General features: G+C 49.4%; 1 protein-coding gene across 1 annotated transcript in view; it reads right to left on the bottom strand.

Annotated features, from left to right (window-relative positions):
* Nucleotides 1–5,950: 5,950 nt before the first annotated feature.
* PTPN21 (protein tyrosine phosphatase non-receptor type 21) overlaps nucleotides 5,951–19,015 on the bottom strand; it is a 74,657-nt gene continuing 61,592 nt past the window's right edge. The window contains exons 14-19 of the mRNA XM_055435537.2: nucleotides 13,953–14,090; nucleotides 12,605–12,826; nucleotides 10,181–10,309; nucleotides 9,535–9,769; nucleotides 8,958–9,118; nucleotides 5,951–8,338 (exon numbers count right to left, since the gene is read on the bottom strand). Coding sequence (XP_055291512.2) covers nucleotides 8,210–8,338; nucleotides 8,958–9,118; nucleotides 9,535–9,769; nucleotides 10,181–10,309; nucleotides 12,605–12,826; nucleotides 13,953–14,090 — 1,014 coding nt within the window. The 3' untranslated portion in view covers nucleotides 5,951–8,209. The remainder of the gene's footprint in view (nucleotides 8,339–8,957; nucleotides 9,119–9,534; nucleotides 9,770–10,180; nucleotides 10,310–12,604; nucleotides 12,827–13,952; nucleotides 14,091–19,015) is intronic.

The raw sequence follows: 19,015 nt of genomic DNA, 5'->3' as shown, positions 1-19,015 counted from the left end.
ATGGCATCTTCAAATCTCTCACCTCTGCTTCTCTCATCACGTCTCTGCTCACTGTGACCCCCCTCTCCTCCCTCTTAGAAAGACCCCGTGGTTCCTCGGGCCCACCTGGATAATCCTGGACAATCTAATCTCAAAAACCTTGATTTAATCGCACTTGCAGAGTCCCTTTTGCCATGTAAAGCATTCATAATTTCAGGAGACTAGATCATGGACATCTTTGGGGGCCCATCAGTCGCCCACGATTGTAAATATCATTAACCTAATAAAAATGGTCTAAATAAACCTCAATGCCTATTGATTGTAGCTTGTCAATGTCATGAATCCCAAGTTGTGGTCTATATTGGACATTTATGACTTTTTCATACTGTTTCTGATTCAGAATTTTTAGACATGGGATATGCTTCAAGAATCTGGATTTCAACACATTTCCAGTGCTGCTGTTGCTGATCCAAAAATAAGCCCATTAATAAATGAAGTGGGCATTCAACTAATGACACGTTGCACTACCTTGTCAATCCTAACGGAAATCAATCCTGAATATTCATTGGAAGGACTGATGTTGAAGCTGAAACTCCAATACTTTGGCCACCTGATGCGAAGAGCTGACTCATTGAAAAAGACCCTGATGCTGGGAAAGATTGAAGGCAGGAGAAGGGGACGACAGAGGATGAGATGGTTGGATGGCATCACCGACTCGATGGACATGAGTTTGAGTAAGCTCCAGGAGCTGGTGATGGACAGGGAGGCCTGGCGTGGTGCAGTCCATGGGGTTGCAAACAGTCAGACATGATTGATCGACTGAACAACAAAATAAGTGAAGTGGACACTCAACTAATAACAAGTTGCACTACAGGGATGATTGTGTGAGGAGAAGCTCTGCCAGCTTGCAGGGAAGTACATAAATATTTATTCTTCAAATACATTAATTGTTCCACAAATGTCCTGATTAACAAAGTTGGCTATTTTGACAAGATGCATTCTAACTTGTAAGTGATTGATGATGGTGGAGATGTGTGATGACTGTAAACGACTAAAAGAAACATTTAGTGTCTGGAACATAATTTAAAATAATCCATTGGGGAAATGGGACTAATTACACACCTCTGCAATAAGAACTAAAATGAAAAAAAAAAAACAGCTGTAATTGTACTATTCACACACAACATCTTGCTTCAATATTTATTTTATGGCAAAAATAGACTCTAATATATTCACTTCACGTACATTACATTCATTCAAAGTTTTTTGCCCACTAAATGTACACACTTTTACAAACCAATGACAATTCAGATTTAAGTTCTTCTGATAATACATTATTATATTCTGTTTTTACATTGTTGATCATCAGACAGTAGCACATAAAATTGCTTTTTAAACTAGAAAATACTAGACAACTACATATACAATATGATTTTAAAAAGATAAAATTCCCAATGCATTGCTTGAATTATAGGGAACTTTCTGAGAAAATGTATTTCATAAAAATTGTCTCTAAATAAATAAGTTTCTGCGGACATTTGAGTCATATTAACAGCAGTTGGAATTTTAAAATACATTATTCTCTAGATATTCATTTTTAGACTATGCTTTGCTTAATTTTCTCTGGGTGGGGTTTGGACTGCTTCGGTTTTTAACAAAGAAACAAACCTCTGTCTTGCTGCGCTGCAATCGTCACCTGAACCGAGTAGCGTCGTTAGAATCCGGGACATCGCCCTCCTGAGCACAACGGAGTGAAACTCTGCGGTGGTTTCACAGGAAAATACTCAACGTCCGCAGTTATTAAATAGATAATATTTAATATAAAAACCGTTTTATATTTTAACATAAAAAATTGCTTGAGAATACAGTAAAAAGCAAAAAATATATTCTAATGGCCCAATGCCAAACTTCGGAGAAAGGTTTAACTTTGTTTTTTAAGGCTTAATACTTTAGAAAATATTTTTATTTTCTCCCTTCATTTTCAATGTGTTGCTTAGAAATTGAATACACTGATACCTGTGTAATAGCTCAATTCTACAATAAGAAATTAAGCTGCTTACTTTTAATATAGAATTGAAAAAAAATCTAATATGCAGAGTCTAAATGGACACTAACAGTAAAATCTTCAAAAACGTTAAAAATCATCCCTGTACAACAACTACTTCAACTTCTCTATGAAGCCACAAAACCAAACTATGCAAATAAAACCCATCAAAGCACTACTAATCTAGAAGTTGTCACAAGTTATAGCATTTTTTTCCTTTTGTTTTTTTCTTTCATCTTTTTGTTTTGTGGGCTTAAGATTTTGTTTTTTGTTTAATCTCGTTTTTATTAAACCTGTTCTGAAAATGTTCGTCACCTGTAAAGAACATTTACTTTTTTTCAGGCTATTTGTTAGGCTGACAGCACAGTGCATGCGTGTCCAGTTGTGTCCAACTCTTGCAACCCCATGGACTGCAGCCCGCCAGGCTTCTCTGTCCATGGGATTCTCCAGGCAAGAACACTGGACTGGGTTGTCATTTCCTCCTCCAGGGGATCTTTCTGACCCAGGGATGGAACCTCCTCCTTTTTGCATCTCCTGCATTGACAGATGGATTCCTTACCAACTGTGCTACCTGGAATTCCTAGACTAGGAAGACTGAACCAGTATGGTAATTATTCCAGTAAAAGTACAGAATCATTAGATCTCCTCAGGACACTTAACTCTAAGATTAAATCCCATTTCAATAAATATTTCTCATTCAATGGTCCAGTAATTTCATGTGATTTCTAATAAATTTCTGGAAAAAGATGTTTGGAGAGCCTCACGGCATTTATTACAGAGCAGTCGGACCTGTGATATTTGCAGCTCTTGTGAAAAATGAGTGACTAAGCTTTTGCTCCTCATTTATTCGTTCAGTCCTGCTCAGCTGATAAATAAGCACGTGGAGCTGGAAGGCCATCACCATTGCATCCATCCACCCCAAAAAGTGAGGGTCAAGAGAGGCTTGTCCGGGATAACCCAGATAATCCAACCGTCTTAACTTCCCTGGTTGGCACAGATCTGCTCCTGAGAGTGAACGCATCTTTTCTTCACTAAGCTTTTAGAGCTTGAATTTAAAACACACATGAGTACTAAAAATGGTGGTGGTGACAACCGAAATAAAGCACTGGTCTTTATACCGTTTTAAAACCCCCTACCAGTCAGTGTAAAATTGCAGATTCACGACATTGGAATCATGTACAGCTATAGCCAGTGTGGGGGCACTATAGAGTCAAAGCCGAGACACCTTCGAGATTTTAAACGGTCGGTCCTTTTATACAACACACCACAAAGTCATATTTAATGGAAGGAATCATGTTCAAAAGGGCTACCTAATGAGTAATTTCTGAAAATGTTCCAACAGTACGTTAGCCATACTGTTGGTTCTACATGCATGCTTATGTGCTAAGTCGCTTCAGTCATTTCTGACAGCGACCCCACGGACTGTAGCCCACCAGGATCTCTGTTCATGGGATTCTCCAGGCAAGAACACTGGACTGGGTTGCCGTGTCCTACTCCATTGGACCTTCTCAAGCCAGGGATTGAACCTGCATCTCTTATGTTTACAGGTAGTTCAACTATTCCCTTCTTGTCACTCATTTATATTTATTTATAATATTAAAAGCATAATTTAAAATAAATATATGGTTACTCATTGGAAAGGACCCTGATGCTGGGAAAGATTGAAGGCGGGAGGAGAAGGGGAAGACAGAGGATGAGATGGTTGGATGGCATCGCCGACTCGATGGATATGAGTTTGGACTCCGGGAGTTGGTGATGGACAGGGAGGCCTGGCGTGCTGTGATTCATGGGGTTGCAGAGAGTCGGACATGACTGAGCGACTGAACAACAGCAACATATTGGATAAAGTTCAGATTTACGCCAGTTTTTAGAAAATGAGTATTTTACATATTTCTGGAAATACGCCACCAGCCAGGCCCACCTCAGACACGTGTGACCTAGAGACACTCCAGCTGCGGGAACACTCGCCGTGGGACTCCCGCCAGCTCCCTGGCCCACCGACCCCCTCCTCCCGGCCAGGACCACCCAAAGGCAGACACGCGGTGGCCGCGCCGCCCGCTCACCGCCTCCCCGGCGCCCTCACGGGCCCCACAGCCCGCCCGCCCGGCCCTGACCTTCACCCGCCACCCGAGTTTCTCAGACAAACGACGGCACGCGCGTGGCGTGGCGCTCCCTCCCGAAACTCGCATCGGTCTGACCGCAGTTGCTCACTGAGGCCCAGGCGCCTCTGCTGGGCAGGCCGGACTCGAGAAGCGTTCCTGGCTCTCCCAGCAGCGAGCCGATGACGAGGGTGTGACTACCTTTCAGACCCCTGGGGTTTCAGGAAGCTTTGGGAGAACCAACCAGAGTTAGGGCCCACTTACAGTGATCTTTCCCTGTGTAGACAATACTCTCAATAGTTTCAGGTACCTTGGAACTTTTAGAGCATCATTTTTATTTGGGAACTACCTGTACTACGCCAGTTTAACAACCCAAGGACCTTTTTGGTTATTTTCTAAAATCCTCTGTCCACACACCCCTAACACATGCAAACCTTAAACCTCCAAACTTTCTGATTTTTTTCTCATTTTTTTTAAGTAATTATAGATACTTAGGGTAATTGAAGCTCTTATTGCAGGACTTTGAAAAACTCATGTTCTTTCAAGACTTGTTTTCCCAGACAAATTCCTAACGGACCTAGCCCTCTATTTTTGAAGTGTCTGGCCCTCAGTTCAAAAAAAAAAGGTTCCCTCTAATTTAGACCATTTTAATAAACTTTAAACTGGAAAGATATAGTTTAGCTTCTTCTATAGATCAATCCTGGATGTTCATTGGAGGGACTGATGCTAAAGCTGAAACTGCAATACTTTGGCCACCTCATGCGACGAGTTGACTCACTGGAAAAGACTCTGATGCTAGGAAAGGTTGGGGGCGTGAGGAGAAGGGGACGACAGAGAATGAGACGGCTGGATGGCATCACCGACTCTGTGGACATGAGTTTGAGTGTACTCCGGGAGTTGGTGATGGACAGGGAGGCCTGGCATGCTGTAATTCATGGGGTCGTGGAGAATCGGACACGACTGAGTGACTGAACTGAACTGAACTGAACCTGAATGTTGATAGCAAATTCCCTAAATGTCTGTCCAAAAGAAATCCCTTTAAAAGTCTGATTTTTTAAATGATTTACAATAAACTGTAGTTCTTTATATTTTAATCAGACCACTGGAGTGGGTTCAACCCTGGGTCTCCTGCATTGTAGGTAGAGTCTTTACCATCTGAGCCACCAAGAAAGCCCAATATAAAGTTTTATATTACATGTAATGAGAACATTTCTATTTCCTTAATATTGTGAACAGTAAGTTACCAACCCACTTGAAAGGACTATTTTCTTTTCCTGATGAAGCAGCAGTGAAGCTGGCGGTGCCGTGCTGCCGTCACCCCATCCTCACTCCTCCTCGGGGCTTCTGTCCTGGCCTTGGCCTTCCCAGGAGCTTCTGGGCAAGCACAGCCTGTCTCAATCCTGCCAACATGGTTTGAAGGCTACATTCTAGGGCTTTCTGAATGTTTCACAGTGGATGTTCCAGAAGAAAATAAGTAATGAAGATTACAATTCCAAATGAAGTTCTTAAATGAACACTTCCCGTGTTCAAAACTATCCATGAGCAAGCATCTTATCTAAAGACCCCACTGATAGGAGAACCGACGCCAAAGGTGCTCCACTCGTCACTGGGAAATACTGGTTTGTCACCTACTTTGTGTGAAAACGCACGTTTTGGAAATTTCGATATGAAACTAAGAATATCAACAAACAAATAAAAGACACGAACATACCGAAGCACTGTGTAAGTCTGGCAGACAGAAAATCCTCAACCCAGACGTGGTGAGCCGATGAGACCTCAGCGTTCTACAGTCTGACCTTGAAAATCATATTACTTCAAAAGCCAGAAATGGAGATTTATTTTTATTCAGAAATACTTTCATATTCTCTAACTGTCCATCAAAAGTTTAAAAATTCAAAAGGGACACAAAAAAATTACATGGGTCTTAGAAGCTATGTCAAACATGCGAGTTTTAAGAGTGACATTTTTACAGTGTAATTTAGCCCTCGTAATTTTCTTATAATCAAATTATAACAGGAACACAAACATACCATATATTACTCTTTAAAATTTTTATTTTACAATATGTTCTTGTCAATGGGACACTTCAAAATGTTTAAACCTGACAGGAAAGCATTTAAAAAAAAAAAAAAGTACCAATGGAAGAAAAAATATCAGAAACACAGCTGTCCTTTACCTGGTGTGAAGATGGGAAACACTGCAATAAAAAACTCTTAATCCACTCTCCTGGGGAGCTCGTTTGGAATATCTACACTTGGGTCTGTTGTTCTTTAAAATCAACTCTGTTCCCCAGTGAGAAAGAGGCTCCCTTTCAATATTCACTTTCACTGATGCCATCTGCATTTCCTCTTCAGGGGTTGGTTTCTGGGTCAGAGTTAGGCAGGGACACACTGTATGAAGGAAACCCTGCCTCACAGCTAACCACAGACTCAGTGGTGACAACAGTGAGCAGAACCGCTTTAAGAGTGAACCGGGTCTTCGGAACCATCCCTCGGATACCGTTCACTGGGGGAAGTAAGCCTGGGTTTGACATTTGGGAAGCTCGATGTGTTGGAGAAGCGGCCTCCAGAAGGAAGAGAGGGCCCCTTCGCTAAAGGCATGGGACAGTCCTCCGTCACCTCCTCGGCCCGGGGCGAGCCCTTCACAGTCCCCCTGCCCGCGGGGAGGGGCCTAAAAAGGGGCTGGGGGTGCGGAGGAGGGGGAGCCCACGATGCCCGCAGGGGTGAAGCTAGAGGAGAGAGGAGAGGAGACCCCGGGACATCTTGGACACCACAGTCATCTCCAGTGGCCCCACAGGTCTGGGCTGTGGTTTGCAAAGAAGAGGTGAGACTATTAACAAACTCCTCCCTTCTTTCAGCCAAAAGAAAACAAAGCCTCCTCGCGGCTTCTTTTAATAATAATATAAACCTGATTTGTTTTCTTAAAAAAGAGTGTTGTAGGTGGAAGAAAGTCAAAGAAACAGAGGGAGCTGTTGCCCGTGACAGGCCCTGGGTACCTACAGGGGGTCACCCACTCTTCCCGAACCCCGTTCCGCCCGGCGGCTCAGTCTGAGCGCAGGTGACACTGCATGCTTTGTGAAGACGAAGGCAGCTTGCATTTGCCATCCTGCGTTTCCTCTGCACATACTCTCCTCCTAGTCATCCTCCCTACTCTTACCCTTGATCCCTTCCAAAACACTTTCAATGTCACCTATAAAGCAACATATATATTAAAAACTCAGATTTGTTTGCAACCAAAAAAAGTGCTTAAAACCATCTTATGCAACTGTTCTTCATTTTCAACCAAAAAAAAAACTCAAACACATTTGGGTTTATGAATAATAATACTGAAAAAAAAACAGTGAATCTGATTATTGTCATACATGTTTTAAAAAATGTGCCTTTATTCCCCATGTTAACTGACATGTTAACTGACTCATTTCCGTACCTTAATGAGTTGAACTCTTGCTTGGAAAATATAGAAGGTACAAATATATAGGACTTTTAGGATTTAAAAATTTTCTGAATATAAAAATGCTTTCTATGTTTCAAAAATAACACTTTTGGATTCTTGTTATAGTTTTGGGTTTGGTAACTTAAGTGTTAAGTACCCAAGGTTTTTTCTAAAATAACAAAATAACATGGTTTTAAATACAAAGTTATCCAGGAACCACTCACATCTGTGGGTCAGCCCCACAAAAAGTTTAGTTTCTCAACAAGAAAACCCCAAATATTCTCGTCATAAAATAAAATTCCATTATCAAAAACTAGCTTAAGATAGAAAACTATATGCCTTAGTGATTGCCAGAATTGCCCAGCACAGCTTCAGTAAAATAGAATTGATCTAGAAAATACAATCTCCACATGTGTGCAAGTTCTGCAAGTCAGACAGAGGGGCGCCGGGAAGCCGCGGCTTGCCCTCGGGCACCGTCCTTCCCCGCCTGCACCTCGGCCCGGCCGGTTCCTCCTGCGGTTCATCCGGACGCGGCGCCCCGCGTTCCTCCCGCCACCTGCGCCCGACTCTGCGCCCGCGAAAGCGCGAGTCGGCCAGCACTCCCCGTCCTTTCCGAGCTGCGAACGCCCCGTGGCCGTCCCGGCGAGCGCGGGGCCTAGATGAGCCGGGAGCTCCTGAGGAACTGGATGAGCACGCGGTACACGAACGTGTACTGGCACAGGGTCTGCACCATCAGCATCCGCTGCCGCCGCAGCATGTCCAGCACCCGCGGCACGTCCAGCGCCTGGCGGGGGAAGCGGGGTGAGGGCGCGGCTCCCCGAGACCGCAGGGCGGGGAGGGCGGTCCTGGGGGGACCCTGGCTGCAGGTAGGCAGCCTCTTTGCTACTCGGGGTCTCCTGCAGAGAAGCCCGAGGGCGTTTGTGCAGAAAGCCCTGGCAGGCCACGGGAAACGGGGCTCCCTCTCTGCCCAGCCTCCCTCTCCCCGCGGGGTAGGGGGTTGGGGGTACCTCTCTGCCCGGCCGTGTGCCCGGGCGGGGGTCCCTCTGCGCCCGGCCCCCCTCTCCCCACGGGGTAGGGGGTGGGGGTCCCTCTGCACCCGGCCCTGTGCCCGGGCGGGGGTCCCTCTGCGCCCGGCCCCCCTCTCCCCACGGGGTAGGGGGTGGGGGTCCCTCTGCACCCGGCCCTGTGCCCGGGCGGGGGTCCCTCTGCGCCCTGCCCCCGTCTCCCCACGGGGTAGGGGGTGGGGGTCCCTCTCTGCCCGGCCCTGTGCCCGGCCCCTGTCTCCCGGCGGGGTAGGGGGTGGGGGTCCCTCTCTGCCCGGCCCTGTGCCCCGGGCGGGGGTCCCTCTGCGCCCGGCCCTGCGCCCGGCCCCCCTCTCCCCGCGCCCACAGAGGAGCAAGCACCTCGTTGTGCTCCAGGCAGGCGATCATGATCTCCGACAGGATGACGACGCCCGTCCGTCCCGCGCCGGCACTGCAGTGGACCAGCAACGGGGGGTTGGGGCTTTTGGGCTCACTCGTGCTGTTTGTATGGCGTCGAACAGACTGGATCTCTTCGAGGTATGCTGTGAAACACGGGTGACACTGACAGACCAAAGGCTCCGAGGCCGATCAGACCGACACAGTTCAGGTCGGCCCCACCGACGGGGGAGGCGGCCCCAGAGGCGGGGCACCGGGTGCCGGCGACCCGGCCCAGCTCCTGGCCGGCAGTGTGGTCCGGGGCGAGGCCCTGCCTCTAGCTGGGCTCCCGTTTTTTCTCACCCGCAAAATGCAAAACTCCTCAGGAACCAGGAACTGCCTGCTGCTGCCTAACCAAGTTATGCTCTAAAACCTCTTCTGCTAAGCTTTCCCCTGAACGCTCGGAATTTTCGGTTTAAAACAAGGCCAGCCTCGCGTGCAACAGCACAAAGGCAAGAAAGGAGAGGCCCCATAAGTCTGCCCCTGCGGCGGCCTTCGCGGCGCCGGCAGTGCGGACACTCACCCAGAAAGCCCTTGAGGTCCTCGGGGCAGCCGTGCTCGGGCCAGTCGGTGTACTGCAGGTGCCAGACGGTGCGCTCCTGCCCGCTGAGCAGGTGCTTCATCTTCAGGCCCGTGGTGGCGTAGCAGCCGGAGTCCGTGCGGAAGCGGGTGGTGATCTTGAACCGCCCGTAGGTGACGGTGTTGTGCCTCGAGCCGAGCCGCGGCCAGTAGCGGAAGCTCTTCTCCCTTCCGCCCTCCTGTCGAGACCGAGGGCTCAGACTGGGCCCGACCGGCCGAGGACGCCCCGTCACGGGAGCGCTCAGAACCGGGCCCGGACCGGCCGAGGACGCCCCGTCCCGGGAGCGCTCAGAACCGGGCCCCGACCGGCCGAGGACGCCCCGTCCCGGGAGCGCTCAGAACCGGGCCTGGACCGGCCGAGGACGCCCCGTCCCGGGAGCGCTCAGAACCGGGCCCGGACCGGCCGAGGACGCCCCGTCACGGGAGCCGTCTCCAGACTGGGACCGGCCGAGGTCGCCCGGTCCCGGGAGCCGTCTCCAGACTTAGACCCGGCCGAGGACGCCCCCTTCTCTAAAGTCAGGACCCACAGCGTTACCGTCACGGTCTGCCTGAGGCCGCGAGAAGATCAAGGAAGAGAAGTGAGTCCTCACCTCCTCCGCCGTCACCATGGCTATAATCGCAATTCCCTGTTCCCACACCATCTGCCAAAAGTCCGGGCAGGTATTTTGCAGTGGTCCCTGAGTGGCAATATAGTCCCATTCAATTCCACTGACAGAGACCTGAAATTAGAAAGGGATTTTTATTTATTTTAATTTAAATAAACTTTATTTATTTTTTTTCGAATTTTAATAAATGGTACAAAGCACAGTGCCAAAAACATTAACAATTAAAATTTCACCAGGAAAGGGATTTTTAAAAAATGAGTATGTGTGTATAATACATGCATATACATTTGTTCATGGTAATACTTAAGCGAACTGAACTATTCAGATAAAGACTTTCATCTTATTCTTTTCCTTATTAGCGTAATTTCCATTACACTTTTATAAGCATAAGCGTTATGAGTTTATATAGTATCTATATGTGACCTGGGACAATTTCCTTAACCTCTGCAAACCTCAGTTCTCATCTACACAGTAAAAATACTCACTACCCTCATGTTGCTGGGATTACTCGAGTCAACATATTCGATGCCCTGCACATGACAGGGTCTCAATAAATGGCTGTTATCCTGCTATTAGGTACTGGTTCTTATAAAAACAACATCAGCATCATCACACCCCAAAGTTCAAACACAATCTTCCCTCGTGAAGCACAATACATACGAGGATCAAGTACAAGCGGTTAAGTCAAAAACCTGTCAAATTTCGGGGGCAGGGCAGGTCGCGGCAGGGGTGAGGGGGCCGTGTCTTCCTACCTAAGGAGTTCACCTCTGAACTTCTGAGTCAGGACCACTCCACATAATGACACTAAATTTCCACTTAAGATTGCAAAGGGTCTTAAGATCGAAAGCCTCCCTGAAAACAGCCTAATAATTATGAGAGCTGTAGTCAGGAAATGGGGGTAAATCTCCGCTGCCCCACTGCTGCCTGATGACCGTAACTGCTTCCGGAGTGCCCTGGGTGAGCCCTGGGGCTGAGATCGCAGCCTGAGTCACAGCCCCGCTCCCACGGGCCCCAGGCCCCACATCGAACAGGGACCAGGGGAGGAGCTGGGGGCGGGAGGGGCGATGGCTTCCTGACGCGGAGGTCAGGACATTGGCCCACACTGCGCGCGATGGGGTGATCTGGGAATTCCTCCCGCTGCTGTTGAAGATCCCGAAATACCACCACAGAGCCTCAGATTCTTCAGCTGTCACCCATCCAGTCACGGGAGACGGGATAGCTATTCCAAAGAAACGCTCCGTTTTTAAATATGTCACCTCAGTCACGTCCAACTCTGCACAACCCCATGGACTGTGGCCCTCCAGGCCCCTCTGTCCAGGGGGTTCCCCAGGCAAGGATACTGGAGTGGGGGGCCGTGCCCACCTCCAGGGGAGCTTTCCAACCCAGGGACGGAACCCAGGCCTCTTACAGCCCCTGCACTGGCGGGTGGGTTCTTCACCACTAGCGTCGCCTGGAGAGCAAAGCTTGCCGTGGAACTCTGCTCAGTGCTCTGTGGCCGCCTGCGGGGCGGGAGTTTGGGGGAGAGTGGATGCCTGTATAGTCTGGCTGAGTCCCCTCACTATGCACCTGAAGCTATCACAGCCTGGTTAATCGGCTCCACCTCAATACAAAATAGAAAGTTTTTTAAAAATAAACAGCCTATGCACAGATTCCCACAGACCATCAAGGGCAGACTGCTGGGTCTCTGGGAAAACTCACTTGCAAAATGGCTCTCATCCAACGTCACCTCAAACTGAATAAAAGGTGGGAAAGAAGAGACATGACATCTGATCGTGGACACTTTCTCCTTCACTCGTTAGAAGGAAACGCTTCTTTCCAGAGGAAGGAACTGACTGTGCAGCCAGTGTGAACAGAGGCTGCGGAGACGGAGAAGACAGAGCCTCTGGCTGTTCTCACCGTCCCCGTTTGGACCATCCCTTTTTCCACCTTACTGAGCGACCTCAGTAAATGGTAAATGGCACTACCTTTGTTTCCGGGGGCGGGGCGGGGGGTGGGGGGGAGCGGCACCGCTTGCCCACCGAACAAAACGGTGTTTAGAAAGGAGAGTGGGCAAGGAGCGCAGAAGGCTCCAGTGTGAGGGATGGCGCTGGTGACACCATCCGACACACATGTGTGTCACATCAAAATGCACGGAGGGGCGTGACAAGGAAAAACGAGTCATTCAGCTGCTCCTGAGAGAACCTGTGAGCTAGGGAGAGGGCTTCAGATTCAGAAGCACCAAGTGCTCCAGGCAGACAAACGAGCGGCCCTGAAGTCCTGGGGCCGATGCTGGGGGCAGAGGGACCAAACACCGTCCCCAGCCTGCAGAACACTGTGTCAAAATGGTTCAAAATAAGGGTGTTTTTTGAAAACAAGTCTCAGCACTCTTGCGTTAATGACTCTGCCCCACCACTCTAACACTCCCCTCACCTTGATGTGGGAGGCGTTGATGTAGCCGGTGTTGTTCTCCTTGGTCGGGACCAGCTCCACCCTGGCGTCGTCGTAGGGAAGCACGTCCTGGAACCGATTTCTTTCTGCATTTTCAGGGAGGCGAGCTGTTGAGCACTCGCCATCCACTAGCCGCTTTTTAAGAATTCTTTCATATTCTGTGAATACCATCCCCTGTTCTAACCGCTGTTCCAGAATTTTACACTGGAAAACACAAAGTGAGAAATAATATGACTGCAGCCCCATGCCACACACAGCTGCGTCTTGACCGCCCATCTGAAAACTCGCTTTCTGCCTCAAGTCTGGTGTTACCCAATACTGAAAATTCTAGATGAAACTGAAGTTAAATTTAACAAGTCATTACAATGAAAGGACAAATGAAATAATCTTCTTGGTCAGAAATATAAGGCAAAGTTCTGTTTAAACTTGTTCTAGAATAATTCATTGAATTCGTTTTCTCTAAATCTAGTCAACTACTTGACCCCCTTAGAAAGTCTGGGACAGACTTGTATACACTGCTGTAACTAAAATGGGTAATCGACAAGGACCTGCTGCATAGCACGGGGAGCTCTGGTCAATGTTAGGTGGCAGCCTGGATGGGAGAGGGGTCTGGGGGAGAATGGATACATGTACATGGATGGCTGAGTCCCTTTGCTGTCCACCTGAAAATATCACAACATTGTTAACTGGCTATACTTCAATATAAAAAATTTTTTAAAAATTACCCGACCCCCTAAGAACAGAAAATTCTCCTGGAGAACAGTAAATCCTAGAGTAGAATAATTAATTCCAACTTCTATGAACAAGTGCTTCAACTTTGTAATATGATATATAAAACACTGAAAATAGTCAATGTTGGAAATTATCTCCAGGATCCAGGTGTAATCAAAGTAATTTCTGCTTAGCATAATTCATGCCTGCCTAATTTTGACAGAATAGAACCTCACGGCAAATACGTCTCCCTCACAAAGAAAGTGTTGAAGAACCCAGTAACTGTTCACGGCTAAAAGCTCTCGACGTCAGGACAGCAGTCACTGTCTTCCTCTCCTGCGAGTACTCACACGCAGTTGCTGATTTCCTCTAACTTTACGGCCACAAGAAGGTAAAGAACAACAGCCAGAAGCCAACAGACAAAAATCAACATTCAGCCTGAAATTATCTATCGAGGCATTAGCTGTAAGCCTGCCCCAGTTATGCAGTCCAGATGACAAAGTTCCTAACACTGCTTTATGATTATCAAATGGCTTAGAAAATCCAGCAGATTTTTAGGCAGGCAGCTCTGCAGCCTCGGCCGCCCCAAGAGGGCAGGCAGCCTGGGTCCCGGACGTACCCGCTCATCGTTGGTGGCTCTGGCCGGCACGTCCTTCTCCTCATCGGGCAGCGGCAGTCGAGACAGGCAGAGTCCATTTGGAGCAGCCAATTTGAGAGGACCAATTTTTTTTGCATCTCCTCGGCTCTTTTTCATTCCCTATAAAAATATTTATAGGTGTATATATCAAACATACACGCAGACAGTCCCTCTGAGAAGAGATTTCTGTGGACTGAAGACAGGAAACAGAGGGAGGGAAGGTTCTCCCAAATCAACAGCGCAGGAGAGATGAGCTCCTACACACACACACACACACACACACTTGTTTCACAAATGTGAGGAGGAAGATATTCCACTCAAGGCCAAAGCCCTGATAAGTCTTCCAGATAGAAGGTTTTGAAACGCAGCTGGTTTCAGGGCTCTGTTGTAATGGAAGGGCAGGTCCCAAGCAGACGGCGCTCCTTCACAGGATTCACAGGATGCCTGAATGTCAAACTGTGACACTCACGAACATCAGCTGTAGTCCACGAAAAGGGTTTTAAATGTAGCGGCCTGACTGTAGTAAGCTTTCATACATTAAGGGAAAAAAAAATTAGTTTCTTTCTCAGGGTTTTCTGTGGTGGCTCTACTGTCTTCTACATTCTGTAGAAGACTTGTGTGACTTGGGTTAGACTACCACACTTCTGGTAAATGCCGCATTTTCAAGTGAAGAAAACAGCAGGGCTGAAATCTCCATCACTACACCAGGAGAGGGTATGAGACGGGGCATCCGTGGAATTCTGTCTTCTGAAAACGGGTGTTTCTTCAAGCCAGCAATTTTGCTCTCAAAGGCAAAGGAGCCCAAGAATGCCAAGTCCTCTTTAATAGTCAACACCTCCTTGGAAGCCATGGGATATAATCATAATGACAACAGCTGTACTCTGACGGAAACGGTTTCCTCAGTTCTGTCTCATAAATGAAGTCACCTTTACCCCAGCTCTGTCAGCCTTGGAGGGAGACCCAGAGGGAGGCACACAGAGCACAAGGCTCCTGCTCAGGTGACAATGCCATGATTCTCAGCTGTGCAGGAGACAGGTAAGCGGCTGACAGTGGGCTGTGTCGGGGGAAGTGGGGGCCCTTCTGATGGGGGGGAGCTTGCCAGCTTCCAGGGTGCCAATTCTCCCACCATGGCTAACGTCAGTCTGCCTCACAAGAGCCTGAAAGTGTAATTCTCAGCTCCCGACAGCCAGAAGTGGTCCCAGCACTTCTCAGCCTGAAAAGGACTGAAAATGCTCCAGCACACGTCCTGGGTGTTTGCTAAGGTCAGCTCTAAAGCCAGTATTTGAAGAAAGGGGCTCACAGTCAAAACTCACCCCAAACACCCCTCACTTAGCCCTCAGAGGACACGGTTTTAAATGCACAGGCCAAATGGTGGTTTCTCATGTGAGACTGAGGATGAAACAAACACTCTTTATGTAAACGGGCAAGCGTTCAAACCAGTCCTCCTCTGCCTGATAGCAATCAAGTCCCTGCAGGTGGAGACGGGTGGGGAACTCCGGAATGTTCCTGCTTATCCACAATTCATTTCACTGTTTTTAGTACTAAACCTGCACAGCCATAATTCACATCAAATGTTCATTCGCCTGTGGTCACCATTAAAACAACACGGGGGGTCAGAGGGGTAGCAGGGGGTTGGACTCCCCCTCTTGGGAAGTCAGTCAGTTAAACGTCTGATGCAGCCTCATAATAAGTTAAACTTGACTGAGCACTTTCTATGAGCCAGGACCTCACTTTTTTTCCTCCAACAACTCTCTGGGGTCATCTCAGTTACAAAGGAAAAAATAGGAGTCAGAGAGATTAAGTTCTTGGTTCCAGGCCACACCAGCCAGCTGCCTCCTTGTATATGGTAAACAGGGTCAAAACAACAGAGACCCTGCATTCAAGTCAGTCGTGCAGCACGGCAGAATTCAGAGAACGCTTTCTGAGCCTAACCTTCAGTGGGACCTAACACCACACCGCAGAAGACAGAGGAGGGGTGACCGTCCCAGGTCCCGGATGGAGAAGCTGAGGGGCTGGTGCGTGAAGGGCCTGGCCCCCTGGGGGAGAACCAGTGGATGCCAATGTCTGGGCTCAGAGCCGAGTTTCCCACTCTTAGGTCCTGTACCTATTCCCAGGCCATGGCTGCCACTCACGTTCAAGTAAGATCATTCCTTATTTGAAAAGGTGGCACGGGGGGCTTCCCTGGTGGTTCGGTGGTTGGGAGTCTGTCTGCCAATGCAGGGGATGCAGGTTCGATCCCTGGTCTGGGAGGATTCCACCTGCCGCGGGGCAACTAAGCCCACCTGCCGCAAGGACTGAAGCCTGCGCCTTGCACCTGTGCTCCAAAACAAGAGAAGCCCGAGCCCCATGGTGAGAGAGGAACCCCTGCTGGACTCAGCGAGAGAAAGGCTGGGGTAACAGTGACCACCAAGCACAGCCAACACCAAACAAACCGATCAAACAAGGGGAGCAGAAGCATAACCCAGTCACACGGCCTCATGGACACTGTAGGCCTCCAAGTCAAGGAGGAAGGCATTTTGTACCTTTAGAGAACCCAAATCACAGTCCTCAGATTTAGTAGAGCTTGCTGCTGCTGCTGCTGCTGCTGCTGAGTCACTTCAGTCGTGTCCGACTCTGTGTGACCCCCTAGTCAGAAGCCCACCAGGCTCCCCCTCCCTGGGACTCTCCAGGCAAGAACACTGGAGTGGGTTGCCAGTTCCTTCTCCTTGGGCCCATTCAAAAACTACAGGGACAACAGGCTTGAATACTGGACTCTATTCATCTGGGGCAAGACTCAGGCCCCACGTTAGAAACTAGGCACAGTCCTTGATGCAATCAGTGGAGAGTATCAACTATGAGAGGGCCGGAAGCAGCTGGCGAGGAATCAGGCCGAGTTACTCCATCCCGGAGACACATCCACACCCCGTCCCGCCCCGAATACCGACGCTGGGCCATCCCCTCCACTTCAGCCAACCTGAGATGTTGGCCTTTACTGTTGGGCAGGTGAGTAAGAATGCACTCCCAGGAAAAATTAAAAATAAACTTAGAGAATCCACCTGCCAAGGCAGGAAACATGGGGGGTTCAGCCCCCGGTCTGGGAAGATCCCACGTGCCTCAAAACAACTAAGATGCAGTGACTGAGCCTCAGCCACTGAAGCCCGCACACCGAGAGCCCCGAGGAGCCCCTGCGGCGAGCAGCCTGCCCCTGAAGCCCGCACGCCAAGAGCCCGAGGAGCCCCTGCGGCGAGCAGCCTGCCACTGAAGCCCGCACACCGAGAGCCCGAGGAGCCCCTGCGGCGAGCAGCCTGCCACTGAAGCCCGCACACCGAGAGCCCCGAGGAGCCCCTGCGGCGAGCAGCCTGCCACTGAAGCCTGCACACCGAGAGCCCGGAGGAGCCCCTGCGGCGAGCAGCCTGCCACTGAAGCCCGCACACCGAGAGCCCGAGGAGCCCCTGCGGCGAGCAGCCTGCCACTGAAGCCCGCACACCGAGAGCCCCGAGGAGCCCCTGCGGCGAGCATCCTGCCCGCCACTACACAGCGGCTCCTGCCGGCCACCCCTGGAGAAAGGGCACGCGCAGCCAAAAGTGAAGTAACTGATTTTCCAAAACAAAACCATTCAGAGAAAACATTTAAATCCATGGCAATGTTAGTCGTTCGAGTCTGTGTACACTCATCTATTTCATAACCTCTGTAGTTCCGTGCAAATTCTCCTCCTGTTTGTGAGGATGTCTGTGAGTCTCAGAGGATCTAATAACACACTAGGCCAGGACCACATCTGCAACAGGCCCTCGGGTCTGAGCACACTGACCAGCAGAAACGGAAGGCAGAGGCCCCAGCTGCCAGGACACAGGGGACACCTGGGAGACCGAGTGCAGAGGCTAATGAACCACCTTCACCAGGCGAGAGCCCCGGGCGCGGGGACGGAGGCCTGAGCAAAGCGGAGCCTGAGTCGGGCAGCCCGATGACCCAGAGTGGACATGCGGACGTGAAAACGCCACAGACGCCTGGGCAACACTGAGGGCCTCACAGTGAAAAGGTTTCTTTCAGTCGGAAGATAGAGAACAGCAAGGCTGAGACAAGCAATTATCACTTAATAAAATGCGTGTGTGTGTGTATGTGTGTTAGTTGCTCAGTTGTGTCCAACTCTTTGCGACCCCATGGACTGTAGCCCGCCAGGCTCCTCTGTCCATGGGATTCTCCAGGCAAGAATACTGGAGTGGACTGCCATGTCCTTCTCCAGGAGATCTTCCCCACCCAGGGATGGAACCCGGGTCTGTATGCAATATTTTAAAATATACAATACAGCCTCAATGCAGAACAGTGTAGAAGAGAGGAGATCCAGCTACAGAGGGAAATACGGGTTTAAACTCCGGTCCTCACTAGCCGTGTGACCTTGGGACAGTTACTTAGTATCTCAGAGTCCACTTTCTCATCTGTGGAAACAATAGGCCTGCTGTAAACTGGACACAGTGAAGCAGATGGCCTGCTCCACACGTGGCGAATGCTCTGGGAATGGCCTTCACCAGCTAGAGATGATGTTATGCTGTTTCCTAGTTTGCCTCAAGTAGGTAAGAAAGCACTTAAATCAGTGTGCTTTATCACACCGAGTATGAAGGAGCTGCATGTTCTACCAGGGACCTTCCTCGGGCTCTCAGCTCACTCAGTCTCGCTTTTAAAGACATCTGGGGTGCTTGGGTTTTTGGTCGTGGCAAAGCAGCCCAGAATCACCCTCCAGTCCCCGGAGGTCACAGCGCAGCAGTTTAAGCCACAACCACACAGTTGGTGACACACAGAACCCACTAAGGACACCTCAGGGGAGCTTCCCTGACCCTACAGGAGCCCAGGGTGTCACAGCAGCCCTGGGCCTGCATCACCGCAGGCTGTTTTTACAGGGGGCCTCACAAGGTAGTCCTGGCCCAAGTCATGGAATCCTCACTTCCTCTTCCCTGGCACCACCTTCTGGAAACCACCCATTCACTGTTTCTGCTCCATTCCACAGAGCGTCCTACATTCACCTCGCCCTCCATCAAAGCCATTATCTCTAGCAATGTCACTAAGATTCCACT

Source organism: Moschus berezovskii, chromosome 9, assembly GCF_049115385.1.
Source record: "Moschus berezovskii isolate FMDL1 chromosome 9, NW_MosBer_1.0, whole genome shotgun sequence".
In the NCBI taxonomy this organism is placed as follows: Eukaryota; Metazoa; Chordata; class Mammalia; order Artiodactyla; family Moschidae; genus Moschus; species Moschus berezovskii.
This window is presented reverse-complemented; position numbering and strand designations above follow the sequence as displayed.